Below are 18,376 nucleotides of genomic sequence, written 5' to 3' on the forward strand. Positions count from 1 at the left end.
TACTTGAGGGAAGCAGCAGTGCTTTATTCATCAAGGAGATAATTAGTGTTTGTTAAATAAATGCACAAACAAATACAGTATTTTATTTCACTTCCCCTTACAATTACCATAGACTGGGCCTGTATCACATAACCCTCAGTACGGAACACTGATGTAGCTTGCTGCCTTATTTCTATTCTATACAAAACAAATGCACTCAAACATTACTTCCATTTTTCCCAGTACAAATATCCGAAATGGTTCTTCATTGGTTGCTGATCTCTTGGCCTGCACTTCAGAATTTCTCAGTTTGATTTCTCTGCTCCTCTGGTTACAATCTTTGCTCCCGGTAGTCAGAGCCACTGGATGCCAAATATTTTCTTTTGCCTATGAACTTCCCCTTACCTAAAAGGGATAAGTTCTGTTTATTTTCTAAAATGTCCTTCAAAGTCTGGCTCTGACTCAAGTTTTTTGAAATCTTTCCAAATTAACCCTATCAGGAGGAACATTTCTTTACTCTTGATACTCTTTAGTGCTGATATCCTCAATTTATATTTCATTAACTTAAAAATTGTAATATGCTAAATATCTGTTCTGAATTTTCTGTGCCAGCTAAGCTACGAACTCCTTGCTGGCAGTAGCACTACAACCCTGTTTTCCTACAAAAGAAATTCACAGAGGCCAACTAGTTACTAAAATCAAATACTTAGGACCCAACCTTTATTGAATTTATTTATAGAATTCTACATGTTATTGATGTAGAAGTAGGCAGTATGGAAAATCAAGGGACAGATTTTATCTGACCCATGTTTTATCAGACCCAGAAGCTAGTAAGAAAAGTCCAAAGAATGACAGTTTACAACTGTCCACAGTTTAGAGTAACTTTTTCAGTGAATCGTCTGTCTTCTGCACTTGCTATGGTTTTAATTACTTAGGTGATTAGCAGTAATAGCCATTCCTAACAGCAGAGCACTTTGGCACAATCAACACACTGTATGGAGGAGGTTCTAAGTAAATGACTACTGAACTAAGCTTTAGAATTTATAAAGAGATGTCATTATTATTGCTTTCAAGTACATAACATAACCAGGATTAGGTTAAGAAAATACTATCCTGACATAGATGCAAGGCTAATAATTGTTTTAAAAGGCAAGAACATTTGTAATTAACATTCAAACTGCTTTTTTCCAGGTTATTTCTAAGGTATTTTAAGGTTATTTTTAAGAGCACCCTCCAACATTTTACATCAGGCTTGCTTTGAACAATCATCCTGCATTGATATAAATCGGTTTAATACTTGTTAAAAATGTCACAAATATAGATCCTGAAACACACTAACTTGAAGGCTTTGTACTGATTGAAAAAGCATTAAGGTAATAAAATCATGACTATCAGGTGACCGAGACCAAAGTGCTTTAAGAGCAAGTGCTCAACTCCTTTATTCCAGAAAGAGTGTTTCTCACCAATAAGGAAGTTGTATTAACAAGTGCAAAAAAAGAAGTACAAATGTGTTCTGCTGGAAAATGAATAGAATGAATGATAAAACAGGAGGTATTCAGTTATCATCTAGCAGCACATTCCTCCAGCACTCTACCTTTATCTCTGGGATCAACAAGCAGGTCATCAGCTGAGCAAGGACTCTCCTCGCTTCCCTCATTGGAAATGGTGAGGAACGATGTTGGGGACACCGACTGGGAGCGGCTGCTGTTGTTGCTTCCCCTCTCTGCCCCACCAGGGGTCTGTGTGTCGATGCTGCGTGTGCTGCTACTTCTCTGTACAAGGGGGGGTGGGGCACGATGGCCATCTGGAATATCTTGCGGCTGTTACAACATTTTAAAAATATATATATATTTACCATTAATTTCAAATCATCAGCAATGCACCCAATGTCAACCTTCCCATACAGTGCCAGAGACACACAAATAAGAAATCCTTTCCTACTTATTAGGGCTTCATGTTGCACGTTAGTGACATCTCTGTCTAATCTGACTCCCCCACTGAGCGTCTTCAGTGAAGATTTTGTATTCCCAGGGCCTGGCATACAGCAGGTGGCCAATGCTTGTTGAATAAACAAATTGCACTAAATCACTTATCATGTGCTAAGGGTTATTTTAAAAATTATAAATGAGTGCCATGGTAAAAAAGGAGAAATGCAGGTGTAACACTAGGTTCCATATTAGAGGAAAAGGTTATTCATCATGTGAACTAGGGACACTGATGCCATGCCCTGAGAGGATTTTTTTCAAATAAACCTCCCTAAATGGGGCAAAGGTTAATCACAGAAGTACTAACGACCCGGAGAAAATCAAGTACGTACTCAGAGGAAAGCCTATGTGGCTCACTTGGCAAGGAAACCAATTCCCTGCACACCTTGGATTAATTTACCTTTATTGCATCAAGGAACCTGTACCCTATCATGCAGAATGGAGGAGAGGGTGTGGGGAGCTGTGTTTTCTCTAAGTGAAACCAACCTTTTATCTTAAGGGAGAGGATCTTAAGCATTAATACAATACTCAATTCCTCCTTCACTGAAGAATAGAGAGAGGCTTAGATAACTAAACATACTGTGTGACATGGTTTTTAAACCTCAACAGTAATTTGTTTTACCTAGGAACTATTCTCAGGTGTATTCTAATTAGTAAAGAGAATAAGCAGATCTTTTTTTTTTTTTTTTGAGACAGAGTCTTGCTCTGTCACCCAGGCTGAAGTGAATGGCATTATCTTGGCTCACTGCAACCTCTGCCCCTCAAGTTCAAGCGATTCTCCCTGCCTCAGATTCCCAAGTAGCTGGGATTACAGGCATGCACCACTACGCCCAGCTAATTTTTGTATTTTTTAAGTAGAGACGGGGTTTCACCATGTTGATTAGGTTGGTATCAAACTCCTGAGCCTCAGGTGATCTGCCTGCCTCGGCCTTCCAAAGTGCTGGAATTACAGGCATGTGCCACCGTGCCCAGCCAAAAGATCACTTCTAACTGTACTTATGACATTGCCTAGCATGTCAACCAAAATCAAATAGTCACTGACATTCAAAAAAAGAGCAGACAGATTCATGCTTAGAAAGTCATGTAAACTTCCTCCCCCTATAATTAGTAACCTAAACTTTTGTTAAATGGAATTAAAGCATATAAGAAGTATATCACCTAATGGTTTCTAAATATAGACAAACAACAATAGTTTCTGTTCAACAATCCAAATTCAAGTCAGATCAGTTGCCTCTATGAAATGCAATGAAATGAAAACTTTTTATTCACCTGCCCAGGTTGAAGTTTTTCAAAAGAAATAAATTTTTGTTCTCTCTCAATGAGAAGGAAGAAACCCAAGTAAATATGGAAATCCAAACTATACATTTTTAATAATTAGAAGAGTTCAAGAATGATTTTAAGATACAAGATCACTTACTATAAGTTGCTCTTCCTTTTCCCCAGTCTCTTTAATTATTATTTCAATTTCCTGATTCAATCCTTCCACGCTATTCCGGAACCGGGAGCCTGTTGATTTGGTGATGGGAATTACAGGAATAAGTGCACTCTTTGGAACAGGAGCCTTAAGAAAATGAGATAGAGAAGAGAGGCTTAACATTACCTTTTAGTTTTCGAGACTGAAGCATAATCCCAACAGAGGTAACTCAAAAATAAATCAAAGTTTACAGGCCTCACAAAAAGTGTGAGTGACCAAATCTGCTCCTTAGTATGTATGAATGTAAGTTAAAACCCAAATCCCACACAATGAAGGTAGGGTTTTGAAAATTTATTCACACCTGTGAACGACTACAAAGAAAGCAAGGATAAAGAAATATAGTAAAAGAATGTCAACCTCAGAAATTCTTTTACGACTGTAATAGAGCTCAGATTTCCAAATACAACTTTAAACTCTCCTAGTGCCACAGTGATACAGTTTGGATGTCTCACCCAAATCTCGGTTAAAATGTAATCTCCAATGTTGAAGGTGGGGTCTAGTGAGAGGTGACTGGATCATGGGGCATTGGGGGCGGATTTCTCATGAATGTTTAGTACCATCCCTCTTGGTACTGTGAGTTCTCGTGAAATCTGGTTGTTTAAAAGCGTGAAGCACTTCCCCCTTCTCTCTCTTGCTCCTGCTCAGCCATGTGACCTGTGTCCTTCCCCTTTGCCTTCTGCCATGATTGTAAGTTTCCAGAGGCCTCCCCAGACCCTGAGTAAATGTCAGTGTCATACTTCCTGTAGAGCCTGCAGAACTGTGAGACAATTAAACCTCTTGTCTTTCTTTTTTGAGAGTCTCTCACTGTCACCCAGGCTGTAATACAGTGGTGCTATCTGGGTTCACTACAACCTCTGCCTTCCTGGTTCAAGCAATTCTCCTGCCTCAGCCTCCCAACTAGCTTTAACGACAGGCACCCGTCACTATTTTTTTTTTTTTTTTGTATTTTTAGTAGACACAGGGTTTCACAATATTGGCCAGGCTGGTCTCAAACTCCTGACCTTATGATCCATCCACCTCGACCTCCCAAAGTGTTGGGATTACAGGTGTGAGCCACCATGCCAGACCCCTCTTTTCTTTATGAACTACCCAGTCTCAGATATTTCTTTATAGCAACATGAGAACTATTATATACAATTATTTATATTCTGAGGGGGGGGAATTATTTTTTCGGTTTCATTTCTTCTAAGAAACAAAAACGACACTCATGTGCAGAACGTGCAGGTTTGTTACAAAGGTACATGTGCCATGGTGGTTTCCTGTAGCTACTGACTAGTCCTCTAAGTTCCTTCTCCTCAACTCCCACATCCCAACAGGCCTTGGTGTGTGTTGTTCCCCTCTGTGTGTCCATGTCTTCTCACTGTTCAACTCCCACTTATGAGAACATGCAGTGTTTGGTTTTCTGTTCCTTTGTTAGTTTGCTAAGAATGATGGCTTCCAGCTTCATCCATGTCCCTGCAAATAACATGATCTAATTCCTTTTTATGGCTGCATAGTATTTCATGATGTATATGTGCTGTATTTTCTTTATCCAGAGTATCATTGATGGGCATTTGGGTTGGTTTCATGCCTTTGCTATTGTAAATAGCGCTGCAATAAACATATATGTGCATGTATCTTTATAGTAGAATGATTTATATAATCTTTTGGATATATACCCAGCAATGAGACTGCTGGGTCAAATGGTATTTCTGGTTCTAGATCCTTAAGGAATCGCCATACTGTCTTCCACAATGGCTGAATGAATTTACGTTCCCACCAACAGCGTAAAAGTGTTCCTGTTTCTCCACAGCCTCGCCAGCATCTATTGTTTTCTGACTTTTAAACAACTGCCATTCTGACTGATGTGAGGTGGTAGTTCATTGTGGTTTTCATTTGCATTTCTCTGAGGGTCAATAATATTGAACTATTTTTCATATTTTTTTCATGTTTGTTGGCCATGTAAATGTCTTCTTTTAAGAAATGTCTGTTCATATCCTTTGACCATTTTTTGATGGTATTTTTTCTCTTGTAAATTTAAGTTCCTTACAAATTCTGGATATCAAACCTCTGTCAGATGGGTAGAATGCAAATTTTCTCCCATTCTGTAGGATGCCTGTTCACTCTAATGACAGTTTCTTTTGCTGTGAAGCGGCTCTTTAATTCGATCCAATTTGTCAGTTTTGGCTTTTGTTGCCATTGCTTTCGCTGCTTTTGTCATGAAGTCTTTGCCCATGCCTACACCCTGAATTACCGGTATTGCCTAGGTTTTATTCTAGGGTTTTTATGGTTTTGGGTTTTACAGTTAAGTCTTTAATCCATCTTGAGTTTCAGTTTTCTGCATATGGCTAGCCAGTTTTTCCAGCACCATTTACTGAATAGGAGATCCTTTCCCCATTGCTTGTTTTTGTCACGTTTGTTGAGGATCAGATGGTTGTAGATGTGTGGTGTTATTTCTAAGTTCTCTGTTCTGTTCCATTGGTCTCTATGTCTGTTTTGGTACCAGTGCCATGCTGTTTTGGTTACTGTAGCCTTATAGTATAGGCTCCAGCTTTGTTCCTTTTTGCTTAGGATTGTCTCGGCTATACAGGGTCTTCTTTGATTCTACATGAAATTAAAAATGTTTTTTTTCTAATTCTGTAAAGAATGTCAATGATAGTTTGATGGGAATAGCATTGAATCTATAAATTACTTTGGGCAGTATGGCCATTTTCACGAAATTATTTATTTAACAAAACAACTTCCAAAATCTATGCAGAAATTTTAAAATTAAAAATATTTTTATTGTCACAGTATTACTTTTGAAAAGAACTATCTGATTACATAATTACAGGATATTGTTTCCTGACAAGACACTCAAAATAAAATATGAAATGAGCATTAACAGAGGTATCCGCCAAAGCTAGTAACAACAGTTACAAGATGCCAGATGAAGATCTTGTAAATTTTTCTGTCTGGAAAAGAAATGTGAGTAACCCGTCTTCATTTAGGAAAGTTTCTTTGGAAAACCTCTTTCAGGAAGAGGTGGGCAAGAAGACAAAGGTAACAGGGCCTCTAATCAATGACCATTAGTTTTATTCCCTGTTAACCCTGCTGTCTGATATAAAACTTAGTGTGTTAAATCTGTATTTCTCCTTTTATTACTGCTCCCCTTTAAAACTTAAAAAAAAAAAAAAAGCATAATACAACAAGAATCCTTCACAAACGCAAGAAATTTGTGATTTAAAAAGGCCAAGGGGAAGCTCCATGCAGAATGCTGAGACAGCATGTCTCCACTGCTCAGTTAGTATTGGGTCCTCATATGTAACACAGGACACAGCAACCTACCTCATGGCTTTAAGAATAAAATGGCAGGAAACCTGGTATGGTGCCTGGCCTCTAAAGCATAAATGCTCAGAAAACAGTAGCTGCAATTTTTATTTTGTATTTTTCCTATTATGTATTGTATTCTTAAAATATTTATCTTTTCACATTTTTCAAGTGTCACTTACTTTCTTTCACATATAATGTCTCCCAATTTTTCCCTTTTTATAAGTCTCTCTGTTCCCACATTCCCCACAGCCTCAAGCTTCTATATTACTTATTCCCTTTACTTCCATCTCTTCTTTCTGTTCCCTTTTCCAATCTCGGAATCTACTACCAAAGGAAAGACAAATCTTAAATTTGGGTGTTCTATAAGTTTTATAGAGAAAATTTATATAATTTTTAAAAATCCAACTTATATTTTTGAACCATTCTCCATAGTGTAGATCTTCAGCAGACTGATATGCAATTTTCATAACTTTTTTTTTGAGACAGAGTCTCAGTCTGTCTCCCAGGCTGAAGTGCAGTGGCACAGTTGCAACTGAGATACAGTTGAGCTATAAACTTCAAGTAACAGAGTGATCTGTGAAGAATGATGCAATTTTTAGAAGGTGAATTGTAAAATAATTTTGGAAATTTGCAAACAGAAAATTATGGGACTAAACCTTGACCTATATGTCTTCAAGGGTTTAGCCCTTACATATACATTTTGATTCTCCCTTTCCTCAAATATAAACAAATTATATGTGCAGAGAGAAACTTACACACCTAATTTCTCAACATTTTCTGTTCTACCTACTGGAACAAGTTTCATATACCCCAGATATTTCACAAAAGCACGAACTTAAAGAGCACTCTTCTTTTGTCTCTTACAGTTTATTCAACCAAAAGCCCAATACACGCATATAAAACAGGCATACACACATTAATTTATATTTCACCCAGCAAAAAGAAAGACTATCTTCCCAAAATATCAGAAGCAAGCTACTCCTGGGAATAGAGATGGTATTTTTTTCTTTTGGATTATTTTTCTACAATTAATCTGAGGAGAGAAACTGTATCTTATTAATCTCTTTAGTGCCACTGCCAAGCACACAGCCTAGAACATACAAGATGCTTGTTCGACAAGGCTGGTATATGGATGTGTGCATCTCCTCAAAATCATGTTGAAGCCCTGCCAATGTGGCTGTATGTGGACATGGGGCATCTAAGGCAGTAGTTTTGTTTTTGTTGTTGTTCTTGTTTGAGACAGGGTCTCCACTTGTTGCCGAAGCTATGCAGTGGCATGATCTTGGCTCACTACAACCTCTGCCTCCTGGGCTCAGGTGATCCTCCCACCTCAACCTCCCAATTAGGGATTACAGGTGCATGCCACCATGCCTGGCTAATTTTTGTAATTTTTTTTGGTAGAGACAGGGTTGCACCATGTTGCCCAGGCTGGTCTCAAACTCCTGGGCTCAAGCAATCAGATGGCCTCAGCCTCCCAAAGTGCTGAGATTACAAGCCACCATGGCCAGTCCAACAGGACACTAAAGAGATCCCTCCCATCCGCATGCACACAAAGAAGAACTCATATAAGCACACAGCAAGAAGGGAGCTGTCTACAACCCAAGGGGAGAACCCTTAACCAAATAACAACCCTGCTAGTACCTTGATCTTGGACTTAAGAGTCTCCAGAACTGGAAGGTAAATTTCTGTTGTGTAAAGTCACCTAGTCTATGTATAATACTTTGTTACAGTAGCCTGAGGAGACTAATACACTCACCTTTAGTTTCTTCATTTCTATAGTTTTCAATAGACTTAAGAATGTATTTAAAACATAAGCCAGAGATATAGTGATTGAGAGAACTTGAATGTGTCCATAAAAAGTCTTCCCTGAGAAACTATTTTTAAGTGTCATCTTTTTTTATTTAAATAATCTAAAAAATATAATTAGAGACGGGTCTCACTATGTTGCCCAGGCTGGTCTCAAACTCCTGGCCTCAAGTGATCCTCCCAGTCTTGGCCTCCCAAAGTGCTGGGATATAAGCATGAGTCACTGTGCATGGCCTGACATTGTTTTATTGCAAAAGTAAAAAAATATTCACTGAAGAAAAATAAATAGATGTCAATTAATAGAGGTAACAAGTATTAATAATTTTATAAAAACTATTTTATCTAGTCCTTTTTCTTCTATATATGTACACACTTTTAAAAAGAAACAGATTGTACCTAGTGTTCTGAACCCAGTGCATTTTTTTAAACATCATACTGCATCTGTAACTTAGCTCTATGCTTTAAAACATTTAACCAAATCATTTTATAGCTGCATAGTATTTCATTTTATGCGTGCATTACATAAGAAATCAATGCTCTATTAAACAAATAATTTTCAATTTTTTCATGATTACAGAAACATACCATCATGAACATCCTCTTAAAACAATTATTTGCACACATACGTAACTACTTCTTTAGAATGAATAGTTTCCCCTGGGGTGGGGAAACTATTGGCACAAAGGATAGGAAAGATTTTTCAGGACTCTGATTCATAATGACAAACTGACCAGTAAAATATTTTTACTTCTTATATTTTTATCTGCACTCTATGAATATATATGTTTCACAAAACTGTCTAAACTGGATTTTTTCTAAAACTTTGCTAAGTTTCATAAACTAAGAGTGGTCTCATTCCTTTAGTTTATATATTGTAGAGCAAATGAAAGTAAATTTTTAAAATTATAGCCAGTCATTTCTTCATTTTGTAGCAAGGAATGTATCTGTTTTTTCCTCACTTGAGAAACCCTCTTCATAGTGTTTACATATGAACTGTTTATACTATACACTGACAATGTATTTTAATTCTCATTATTTGAAGTATGAGTTATTTCAACATTTTTCAAAGTATATTTAAGAGCCATTTCTATATATTTCTTGACATGTCTGTTCACCCTTTTCTTAGATTTTTAGTCATTTGTCCCTCAGTTTTTTTGATACATAGTACATATTTATGGGGTATATGTGATATTATGATACACGCATATAATGTGTAATGATCAAATCAGGCTATTTAGAATATTCATAAACTTACACATTTCTTTGTGCTGGAAGCATTTCAAATCTTCTCTTATAGTTAATGATACATGCAATAAATTGTTAACCACAGTCACCCTACTGTGCTATCAAACATTAGAACTTATTCCTTCTATCTGAAGTTATATTTGTATCCATTAATCAACCTCTTTTCATCCATGACCTCCCACCCCCAGTGACCCCAGCCCTTTCCAGCCTCTGGTAACCATCCTTCTACTCTCTACCTTCATGAGATCAATTTTTTTAGTTTCTCCATATGAGTGAGAAAGTATGCTATTTATCTTTCTATGTCTGGCTTATTTCACTTAATGTGACTTTCAGTTCTAATTCATGTTGCTGCAAATCACAGAACTGTATTCATATACACACACAATGGATTCATAATATTAATGGAATACTAATCCTAATAATACTAAGTATGTGTACACACACACACACACACACACACAAACACACAATTTTCACTTAGGTTGATTCAATACACTGGCTACTGAGAGTGGCTGCAATAAACATGTGAGTGCAGGGTATCCCTTTGATATGTTATTTTTTGTCTTTTTGATAATAGCCATTCTAACAGGGGTGAGATGACATCTCATTATGGATTTAATTTGCATTTCCCTGATGACTAGTGAAGATGAATATTTTTTCATATACCTGTTGGACATTTACATCTTTTCAGAAATGTCTTGTCAGATTGTTTGCCCATCTTTTAGCAGGATCACTCGTTGGGTTTGTTTGCTATTCAGTTCCTTGAATATTCTGGATATTAGCTCCTTGTTGGATGAATGTTTGCAAATGTTTTCCTCCATTCAACAGGTTGTCTCTTCTCTCTGTTGTTTCCTTTGCTGTGCAGAAGCTTTTTTATTTAATATAGTCTCATTTGTATATATTTATTGTTACCTAGGCTTTTGTAGTCCTAGACATAAAATCTTTGCCTAGACCAATATGCTGAAACATTTCCCATTCAGTCCTGGGCTTTTCTTTGTTGGGACACTTTATATTACTGATTCAATCTCATAACCAGTAACATGGTTGTTCAGGTTTTCTACTTCTTCCTGGTTCAATCTTGGTAAGCTGTATGTGTCCATGAAATTACTCATTTCCTCTAGGTTTTCCAATTTGTTAGTATATAGTTGTTCACACCTCTTTAACAATCTTTCTTCTAATAATTTTAGGTTTGGTTTGTTCTTGGTTTTCTAGTTCCTTGAGGTACACTGTTCAGATTATTTGAAATCTTTTTTTTAAATGTAGGCATTTATTGATATAAACTGTCCCCTTAGCAATTCTTATACTGTATCTCATAGGTTTTGGTATGTTGTACTTCTATTTTCATTTGCTTCAAGAAATTTTATTTTCTTCTTAATTTCTTTATTGACCAATGGTTATTCAGGAGCATGTTGTTTAACTTCCATGTATCCATACGGTTTCCAAATTTCCTCGTTATTCATTTCTAGATATAGTCTGTGATATGAGAAGATATTTGATAACTTCAATTTTTAAAAATTCATTGAGATTTGTTTTGTGGCCTAACATATGGTCTATCCTGGGGAATGTTCCGTGTGCTGCTATGTATATGTATATTCTGGAGCTATTGGATGAAAAGTTCTGCAAATGTCTATTGGTTCAATTTGATCTACAGTGCAGATTAATTGCAGTATTTATTCTGGAGCTATTGGATGAAAAGTTCTGCAAATGTCTATTGGTTCAATTTGATCTACAGTGCAGATTAATTGCAGTATTTCTTTGTTGACTTTCTATACAAACGACCTGTTTGATGCTGAAAGTGAGGTGTTGAAGTCTCCAACTATTATTGCATTGGGGTCTACCTCTCTCCTTAAGCTCTAACACTCTTTGCATTATACACTAGGTGCTCTGGTGTAAGGTGCATATATATTTACAACTGTTATATCCACTTGCTGACTTGATCCCTTTATCATTACATATAATAACCACCTTCTTTGTCTTTTTGTTTTTTGATTTGATGTCTATTTTGTGTGATATAAATACAGCTAATCCTGCAGACTTTTGGTTTCCATTTGTATGCAATAGCCTGTTCCATCCCTTCACTTTAAATCAATATGTGTTTTTGCAGGGGAAGTGGGTTTCTGCAGGCAGCATACTAACGAATCCTATTTTATTATCCATTCAGCCAGTCTACATCTTCTAATTAAAGCCATTTACATTCAAGGTTGTTATCGATAGGTGAGAATTTAATCCTATCAGTCACTTTGTTTTCTGATTGTTTTGTATACCCTTTGTTCCTTTCTTCCTCTTTTACTGTTTACCTTTACAATTTGGTGGGTTTCTTGTAGTGATATTTGACTCCTTTCTCTTTCTATGTCTGCTCAACCAGTGAATTTTATGTCTGTGTGTTTTTATGATGGTATTCTCTTTTTACTTCCATATGTAGGACTCACTTAATAATTACCTCAGTTCTTTCCTGACTGGAAAATACTTACTTTACTTTTTTTGAAATAGTGTCTCACTCTGTCACTCACGCTGGAGTACAGTAGCACAATCTCCACTCCCTGCAATCTCTGCCTCCTGGGTTCGAGAGATTCTAGTGCCTCAGCCACCCAAGTAGCTGGGACTAAAGGTGTGCACCACCACACCCAGTTAATTTTTGTAACTTTAGTAGAGACAGGGTTTCACCATGTTGGTCAGGCTGGTGTCGAACTCCTGACCTCAAGTGATCCTCCTGCCTCAGCCTACCAGAGTGCTAGGATTATAGGCATGAGCCAGCATTTCCAGCCTCTCTCTCTATTTTTTTTTTTTTTTTTTTTTTTTTTTTTTGAGATGGAGTCTTGCTCTATCATCCAGGCTGGAGTGCAGTGGCACAATCTCGGCTCACACAACCTCTGCCTCCCAGGTTCAAGGGATTCTCCTGTCTCAGACTCTTGAGTAGCTGGGATTACAGGCACCTGCCACCATGCCCTGCTAATTTTTTTTTTGTATTTTTAGTAGAGATGGAGTTTTGTCATGTTGGCCAGACTGATTTCAAACTCCTGACCTCAGGTGATCCACCTGCCTTGGCCTCTCAAAGTGCCAGGATTACAGGTATGAGCCACCGTACCCGGCCAACTCTCCTTCATTTTTGAAGGCTATTATTCTTGGCTAGCAGTCTTTTTTCTTTCAGCACTTTGAATATATCATCCCATTCTCTCCCAGCCTGAAAAGTTTTGGCTGGAAAAACTATTAGTCTGATGGTCTTATCACTGGGATGTTTGTTTCGCCAAACCGCATGTTGAAATCTGATGCCCAATATTGAAGGTGTGGCCTAATAGAAAGTGTTTGGGATATGGAGGCAGATGTCTCATGAATAGATTAATGCCTTCTCTAGGGAAGAAGTAAATTCACTACATTAGTTCTTGCAATAGCTACTGGTTAAAAAGAATCTGGCACCACTCCTCTATCTCTCGTTTCCTCACTTGACATGTTTATCTCTGCACACACTGGCTCCCCTTCACGTTCTGCCATGAGTGGTCGCAGTCTGAGGTTTCTACAGTCTGCAGAACCACAAGCCAAATAAAACCTGTATAAACTTACCTGTATAAACTACCCAGCTTTGGGTATTCTTTTACAGAAACACAAATGAACTAAGACAGATGAGGATTCTCTTACATGTGACTTGAGACTGTTCTCTTGTTTTTGGAATTCTGTCTTTGAATTTTGACATCTGACTATAATATGCCTTGGAGAAGACCTTTTTAGGTTTATCTGTGTTCTCTTATATGTCACTGAGTTTCTCTGACGTCATTATTTTGAACTGTTTTTCAGGAATTTCATCAATTTCCTTTTCTTTGGGATCTGTTACTGAAGAATTATTGGGCTCCTTTGGAGGTGTCATGGTTCCTTGCTCTTCTACTTTTCTTGTATCCTTATATTAATACTTGTACATTTAGTATAACAGATGCTTCCTTCCTCCAATTTTTTTAATTGGCTTTCATAGGAAAAGCCTTTTTCCTACGGATTTATCTACTGCGTTGCTTGGGTAGCTTTGTCTTTGACTCTGGGTGGGTGCAATAGTGTAGTCTCTGTATTATTTCTTTGGCCATAATCAGCAACCGTGCTGTCTCTGAGTTTCTCAGCAGCTTAGGCTGGAGTTGTTAGCGAAGGCTGTGGTAAGGCTTTGCAGGGTACAGGAATACGAGCCAGGCCAGTCCTAAGGCATCAGTGGTAGTGGCAGTGGGCCTGATGCGTTGGTCCTTAGACCCCCGGGTGGCATACACAAGCACTAGTAGTGGTTGGTACAGGTAAGCTGGTCCTTGCACTTACATGTGGCATGCTTGCTCGGGTGCCAGTGGTGGGCTGGGCAGGTAGGTCCTTGGGCCTCTGGGCAGTGTATGTGGTATTGGCAGTGCAGTAGCAATGGTGGATTGAGGAGGTCAGTCTCCAGGCCTCCACGTGGTCTGTGTGACTGACTGGCAGCAGCAGGCTGCATGGGCCAATCCTCAAGACCCCGAGGAGGTGCTTGTGGGGGCTGGTAGCAGGCAAGGCCATCCTTATGCCACTGGAGGGTGCCTGCAAGCACTGGTAGCAGCATGTCGCTCGATTTTTGAGAGTTTTTTTTTTTTTTTTTTCCTGAGATGGAATCTTGCTCTTGTTCTGGCTGGAGTGCAATCGCATGATCTCGGCTAACTGCAGCCTCCACCTCCCAGGTTCAAGCAATCCTCCTGCCTCAGCCCCGCTAGTAGCTGGGATTACAGGCACGCGCCACCATGCCCAGCTAATTTTTGTATTTTTAGTAGAGATGGGGTTTCGCCACATTGGCCAGCCTGATCTCGAACTTCCTGACCTCAGGTGATCCACCCACCTCAGCCTCCCAAAGTGCTGGGATTACAGCCATGAGCTGCTGCACCCAGCTGAGAGTTCTTTATATTAGGGTTATTAGCCCTTTGCATCTGTGGTGTATGTTGTGAAAATTTTGTTTTTCAGTTTTTATACTTGGTTCATAATGTTTTCTGCCATACAAAAATGTTTACATAAACATATGAACCTTTTGTTCATTATGAATTTTGAGTCAAAGAAATCTTTTCTGCTGAGATTACAGAAGAATTCACTAATGTCTTCTTCCAATACTTACATGGTTTTGTTGTTTACATTTAGATCCCTAATCCATTTAGAGGTTTTACATATGATGTGGTCTAATTCTTTTTGTAAATGGCTACCAGTTTTCCCAGTGCTAGTAATTTAAAAGTTCATCTCTGACCAGTGATTTGAGATGCCTTTACCATACAGTAAATTTCTTTATGTACTTGAGTCAACTTTTGGGCTTTCTAGTCTATTCCTCTAATGAATTTCTCAATTCATGTATCAGTAGCACACTGCTTTACTTGTAAAGGCTTTAGAGTATGTTTTGATACCTGGTAAAGCTAGCTATCCTCATAGTTTTTCCTTTTCACAGCTTTCCTGGTTATACTCACATATTTACTTTTCCCTTTGAGCTTTAGATAGCAAGATTTTTTTTTTTTTAAAGCAGCAACTTTTCCAATGCTGTAAAAAAGCTTACTGATATTTTTATTGGGATTGTGTTAAATTTAAAAATTAAATTAGAAAGTATATTAACTCATACGATCCAAGAATAAAACATTTTACATTTGTGCACGTTTACTTTGTATCTTTCAGAAGTGTTTTTAATTTTCCCCATGTTGACTGCGTTAGTACTTATTAACTTCATTCTTAAGTATTTAGTTGTTTTTACTGCTACTGCAAACTGGGGTTTATTTTCCATTATGTCTTCTAATTGGTTGCTGTTTGTATACACAATTTGTATTGATTTTAGCTTACTAATGCTATGGACTGCAATCATATAAAAATTTTTCATTGGTTTTATTGATTCTCAGAGGTTTTCCAGACATACTAGATATACTATCATATTATCTGAAAGAGTTTTATTTCTTCATCACCAATTCTAATGGCTCTAACTGACTTCTCTTTTCTAACTGTATTAGCTGCTACTACTAGTACAATGTAAACAAAAGTAGGGATTATAAGAATCCTTGCCTTGTTCCTGATTGTAGTGGAAATATTTCTCATGTTTCCCCATTAAATAGTATGGGATCTTAAGGTAAAGAGAGGTGTGTGTATGTGTGTGATCATATTAAGAAAGTACTCCTTAACTTTAAAGTTCTTAAGTATTTCTAACATAAATGGTTATTTCCCAGAGGCTTTTTTTTTTTGTATCAATGTAGATAATCATATGATTCTTTCTGTACCTAGAAAAAATTTAAAGGAGACAGTCAAATGACCTCCATGGCCATTAAATTACCAAGCTTCAAGCTCATAAATATAACTTCTATGTATAACTCCCCAATATGAACTAGCTATGAAATTCACTGTAAGGTAAAAGAATGTCATATATGGCTCAATAGCTACAGACCATATAAGTTTAGAGAATATGTACCAAAACCAATTATTTTATATTTAGAATAGTTGATCTTCCATACTTCTTTCCTGCAGTAACTAGACAGCAGCTAGTTAAGATGCAGAAAAGGCTTAATATACCAAATTTTGCTCCATAAACTATAAAATAAGCACAAATACACTATACAGTCATAATGCAAAGTACCCACTATATTCTAGAATTCAGTAACTGTATACTAAAAAGTATCAGATCTTGTATTACTAAAGTGTTAGTCATGATAAAAATTAAATGCTTATTTTTTTAAATGAGAATGTATCAAAGTACTTTCTAACCCACAAAATATAAACTTACATAATGCTAGCCACTTTGTATTGAGCACATTCTAAATTCTGGGACTAGTACGGGAAACTTTACATATACAGTCTTATCTCTTAATTTTCAACACAACCCCACAGTTGTTATAATTACATTCAATGTATACATGAGTTCAGAGAAGCACAAAAAAGGTTGAGTGATTTGTTAAAGGGCCAGAGTCAGAATTCAACCCAATGTTACTTCCAAACAGAGGTTTTACTTTTCCTTTCTACTCAGAGCTAACACAGCAGCATTATTTAACGTCCTTAAGAATGGTGGGGAGGAATCAACGAATAACCTACTTTGACAAAACAATCTGATAAAATCTATGCCTGTATTTTAGAACCTCTGAGTTTCACACATTGTTTTGACACATCAAGTGTAAGGTGAAAAATAATAAATTTTGAGAACCAAGAATATGGTATGCCATCCCATCCAAACTCATATTTTTAAATTCCATTCAACTCATATTTCCAAGCATATAAACAAATCACAAATAACATGAAATAGGAAAAAAAACACAGGCTTCCTTTGCTTTTGGAAAACAGCTGAGAAACAACAAAATTCTTTTCAGAAATACAGAAAAAATTGTTTTTGTAGTGTAGTAAATATGCCCTCCTTAGGCATTAAAACACTTCTCTGTTTGTAACCTTAATGCAGCCGTATTTTTACTCTTTATAAAAATGAAATCTCTCAATAAAAATAGTATCCCACTCACAAAAAAATGTAGTTATACACACCAATTTCTAACCTCTTAGAATATTCTGCACAATCAATTTTAATCACTGGAATGAATAACTGCTCAAAAAAGCAGCAAGGTGCAGTTTTGGCCCCACCCCTTCTCCCCCCTCCCCCGCTCCGCCCTTTCTCCCCTCACCCCTCTTTTTTTTTGTTTTGTTTTAGAGGCAGAGTCTCCTGTCGACCAGGCTGAAGTGCTGTAGTGTGATCCTGGCACACTGGAACCTCTGCCTCTTAGGTTCAAATGATACTTCTGCCTCACCCTCCCAAGTAGCTGGGATTAAAGACATCTGCCACCATGCTCGGCTAATTTTTGGATTTTTACTAGAGACAGGGTTTTACCACATTGGCCAGGCTGGTCTCGAACTCCTGACCTCAAGTGATCTGCCTGCCTTAGACTCCCAAAGTGCTGAGATTACAGGTGTGAGCCACCATGCCCAGCAAATTTAATTTACTTGATTTTAAATTTGTTGTCTTTTAATCTGAAAAACCACTTGGAGATGACAAGTTATTCATTGTTCATCTCAATGGTATATATCAGGCATCCCAAACTTTTTACACAGGGGGCCAGTTCGCTGTCCCTCAGACCGCTGGAGGGCCGCCACATACTGTGCTCCTCTCACTGACCACCAATGAAAGAGGTGCCCCTTCCTGAAGTGCAGCGGGGGGCCAGATAAATGGCCTCAGGGGGCCGCATGCAGCCCGTGGGCCATAGTTTGGGGACGCCTGGTATATATTAATGAAAAATGGAAAAATAACAATGATTAACAATACAGATGCCAGACACAGTGGTTCACACCTATAACTCTAGGACTTTGGAAGGCTGAGTCAGGAGGATTGCTTGAGGACCAAACTTCAAGACCAGGTTGGGTATGGTGGTATAGGAAGACCAAGTCTCTATAAAAATTTTTAAATTATCAGCTGGGTATGGTGGCACATGCCTTGTAGTCCCAGCTATACTTGGGAGGCTGAGGTGAGAGGATCACTTGAGCCCAGGAGGTTGAGGCTACAGTGAGCCATGGTCACTCCACTCCACTACAGCCTGAGTGACAGACTGAGACCCTGTCAGGAAAGGAAAGAGAAAGGGGGAAAGGGGAAAGGGGAAGGAAAGAAGAGGAGGGGACGGGA

General features: G+C 37.8%; 1 protein-coding gene across 1 annotated transcript in view; it reads right to left on the bottom strand.

Annotated features, from left to right (window-relative positions):
* Positions 1-18,376, bottom strand: part of FAM117B (family with sequence similarity 117 member B) — a 130,016-nt gene that overhangs the window by 12,623 nt on the left and 99,017 nt on the right. The window contains exons 5-6 of the mRNA XM_039470100.2: positions 3,382-3,525; positions 1,574-1,799 (exon numbers count right to left, since the gene is read on the bottom strand). Of these exons, the coding sequence (XP_039326034.1) occupies positions 1,574-1,799; positions 3,382-3,525 (370 nt within the window). The remainder of the gene's footprint in view (positions 1-1,573; positions 1,800-3,381; positions 3,526-18,376) is intronic.

The sequence above is a fragment of the Saimiri boliviensis genome, chromosome 5 (assembly GCF_048565385.1).
Source record: "Saimiri boliviensis isolate mSaiBol1 chromosome 5, mSaiBol1.pri, whole genome shotgun sequence".
NCBI lineage: Eukaryota > Metazoa > Chordata > Mammalia > Primates > Cebidae > Saimiri > Saimiri boliviensis.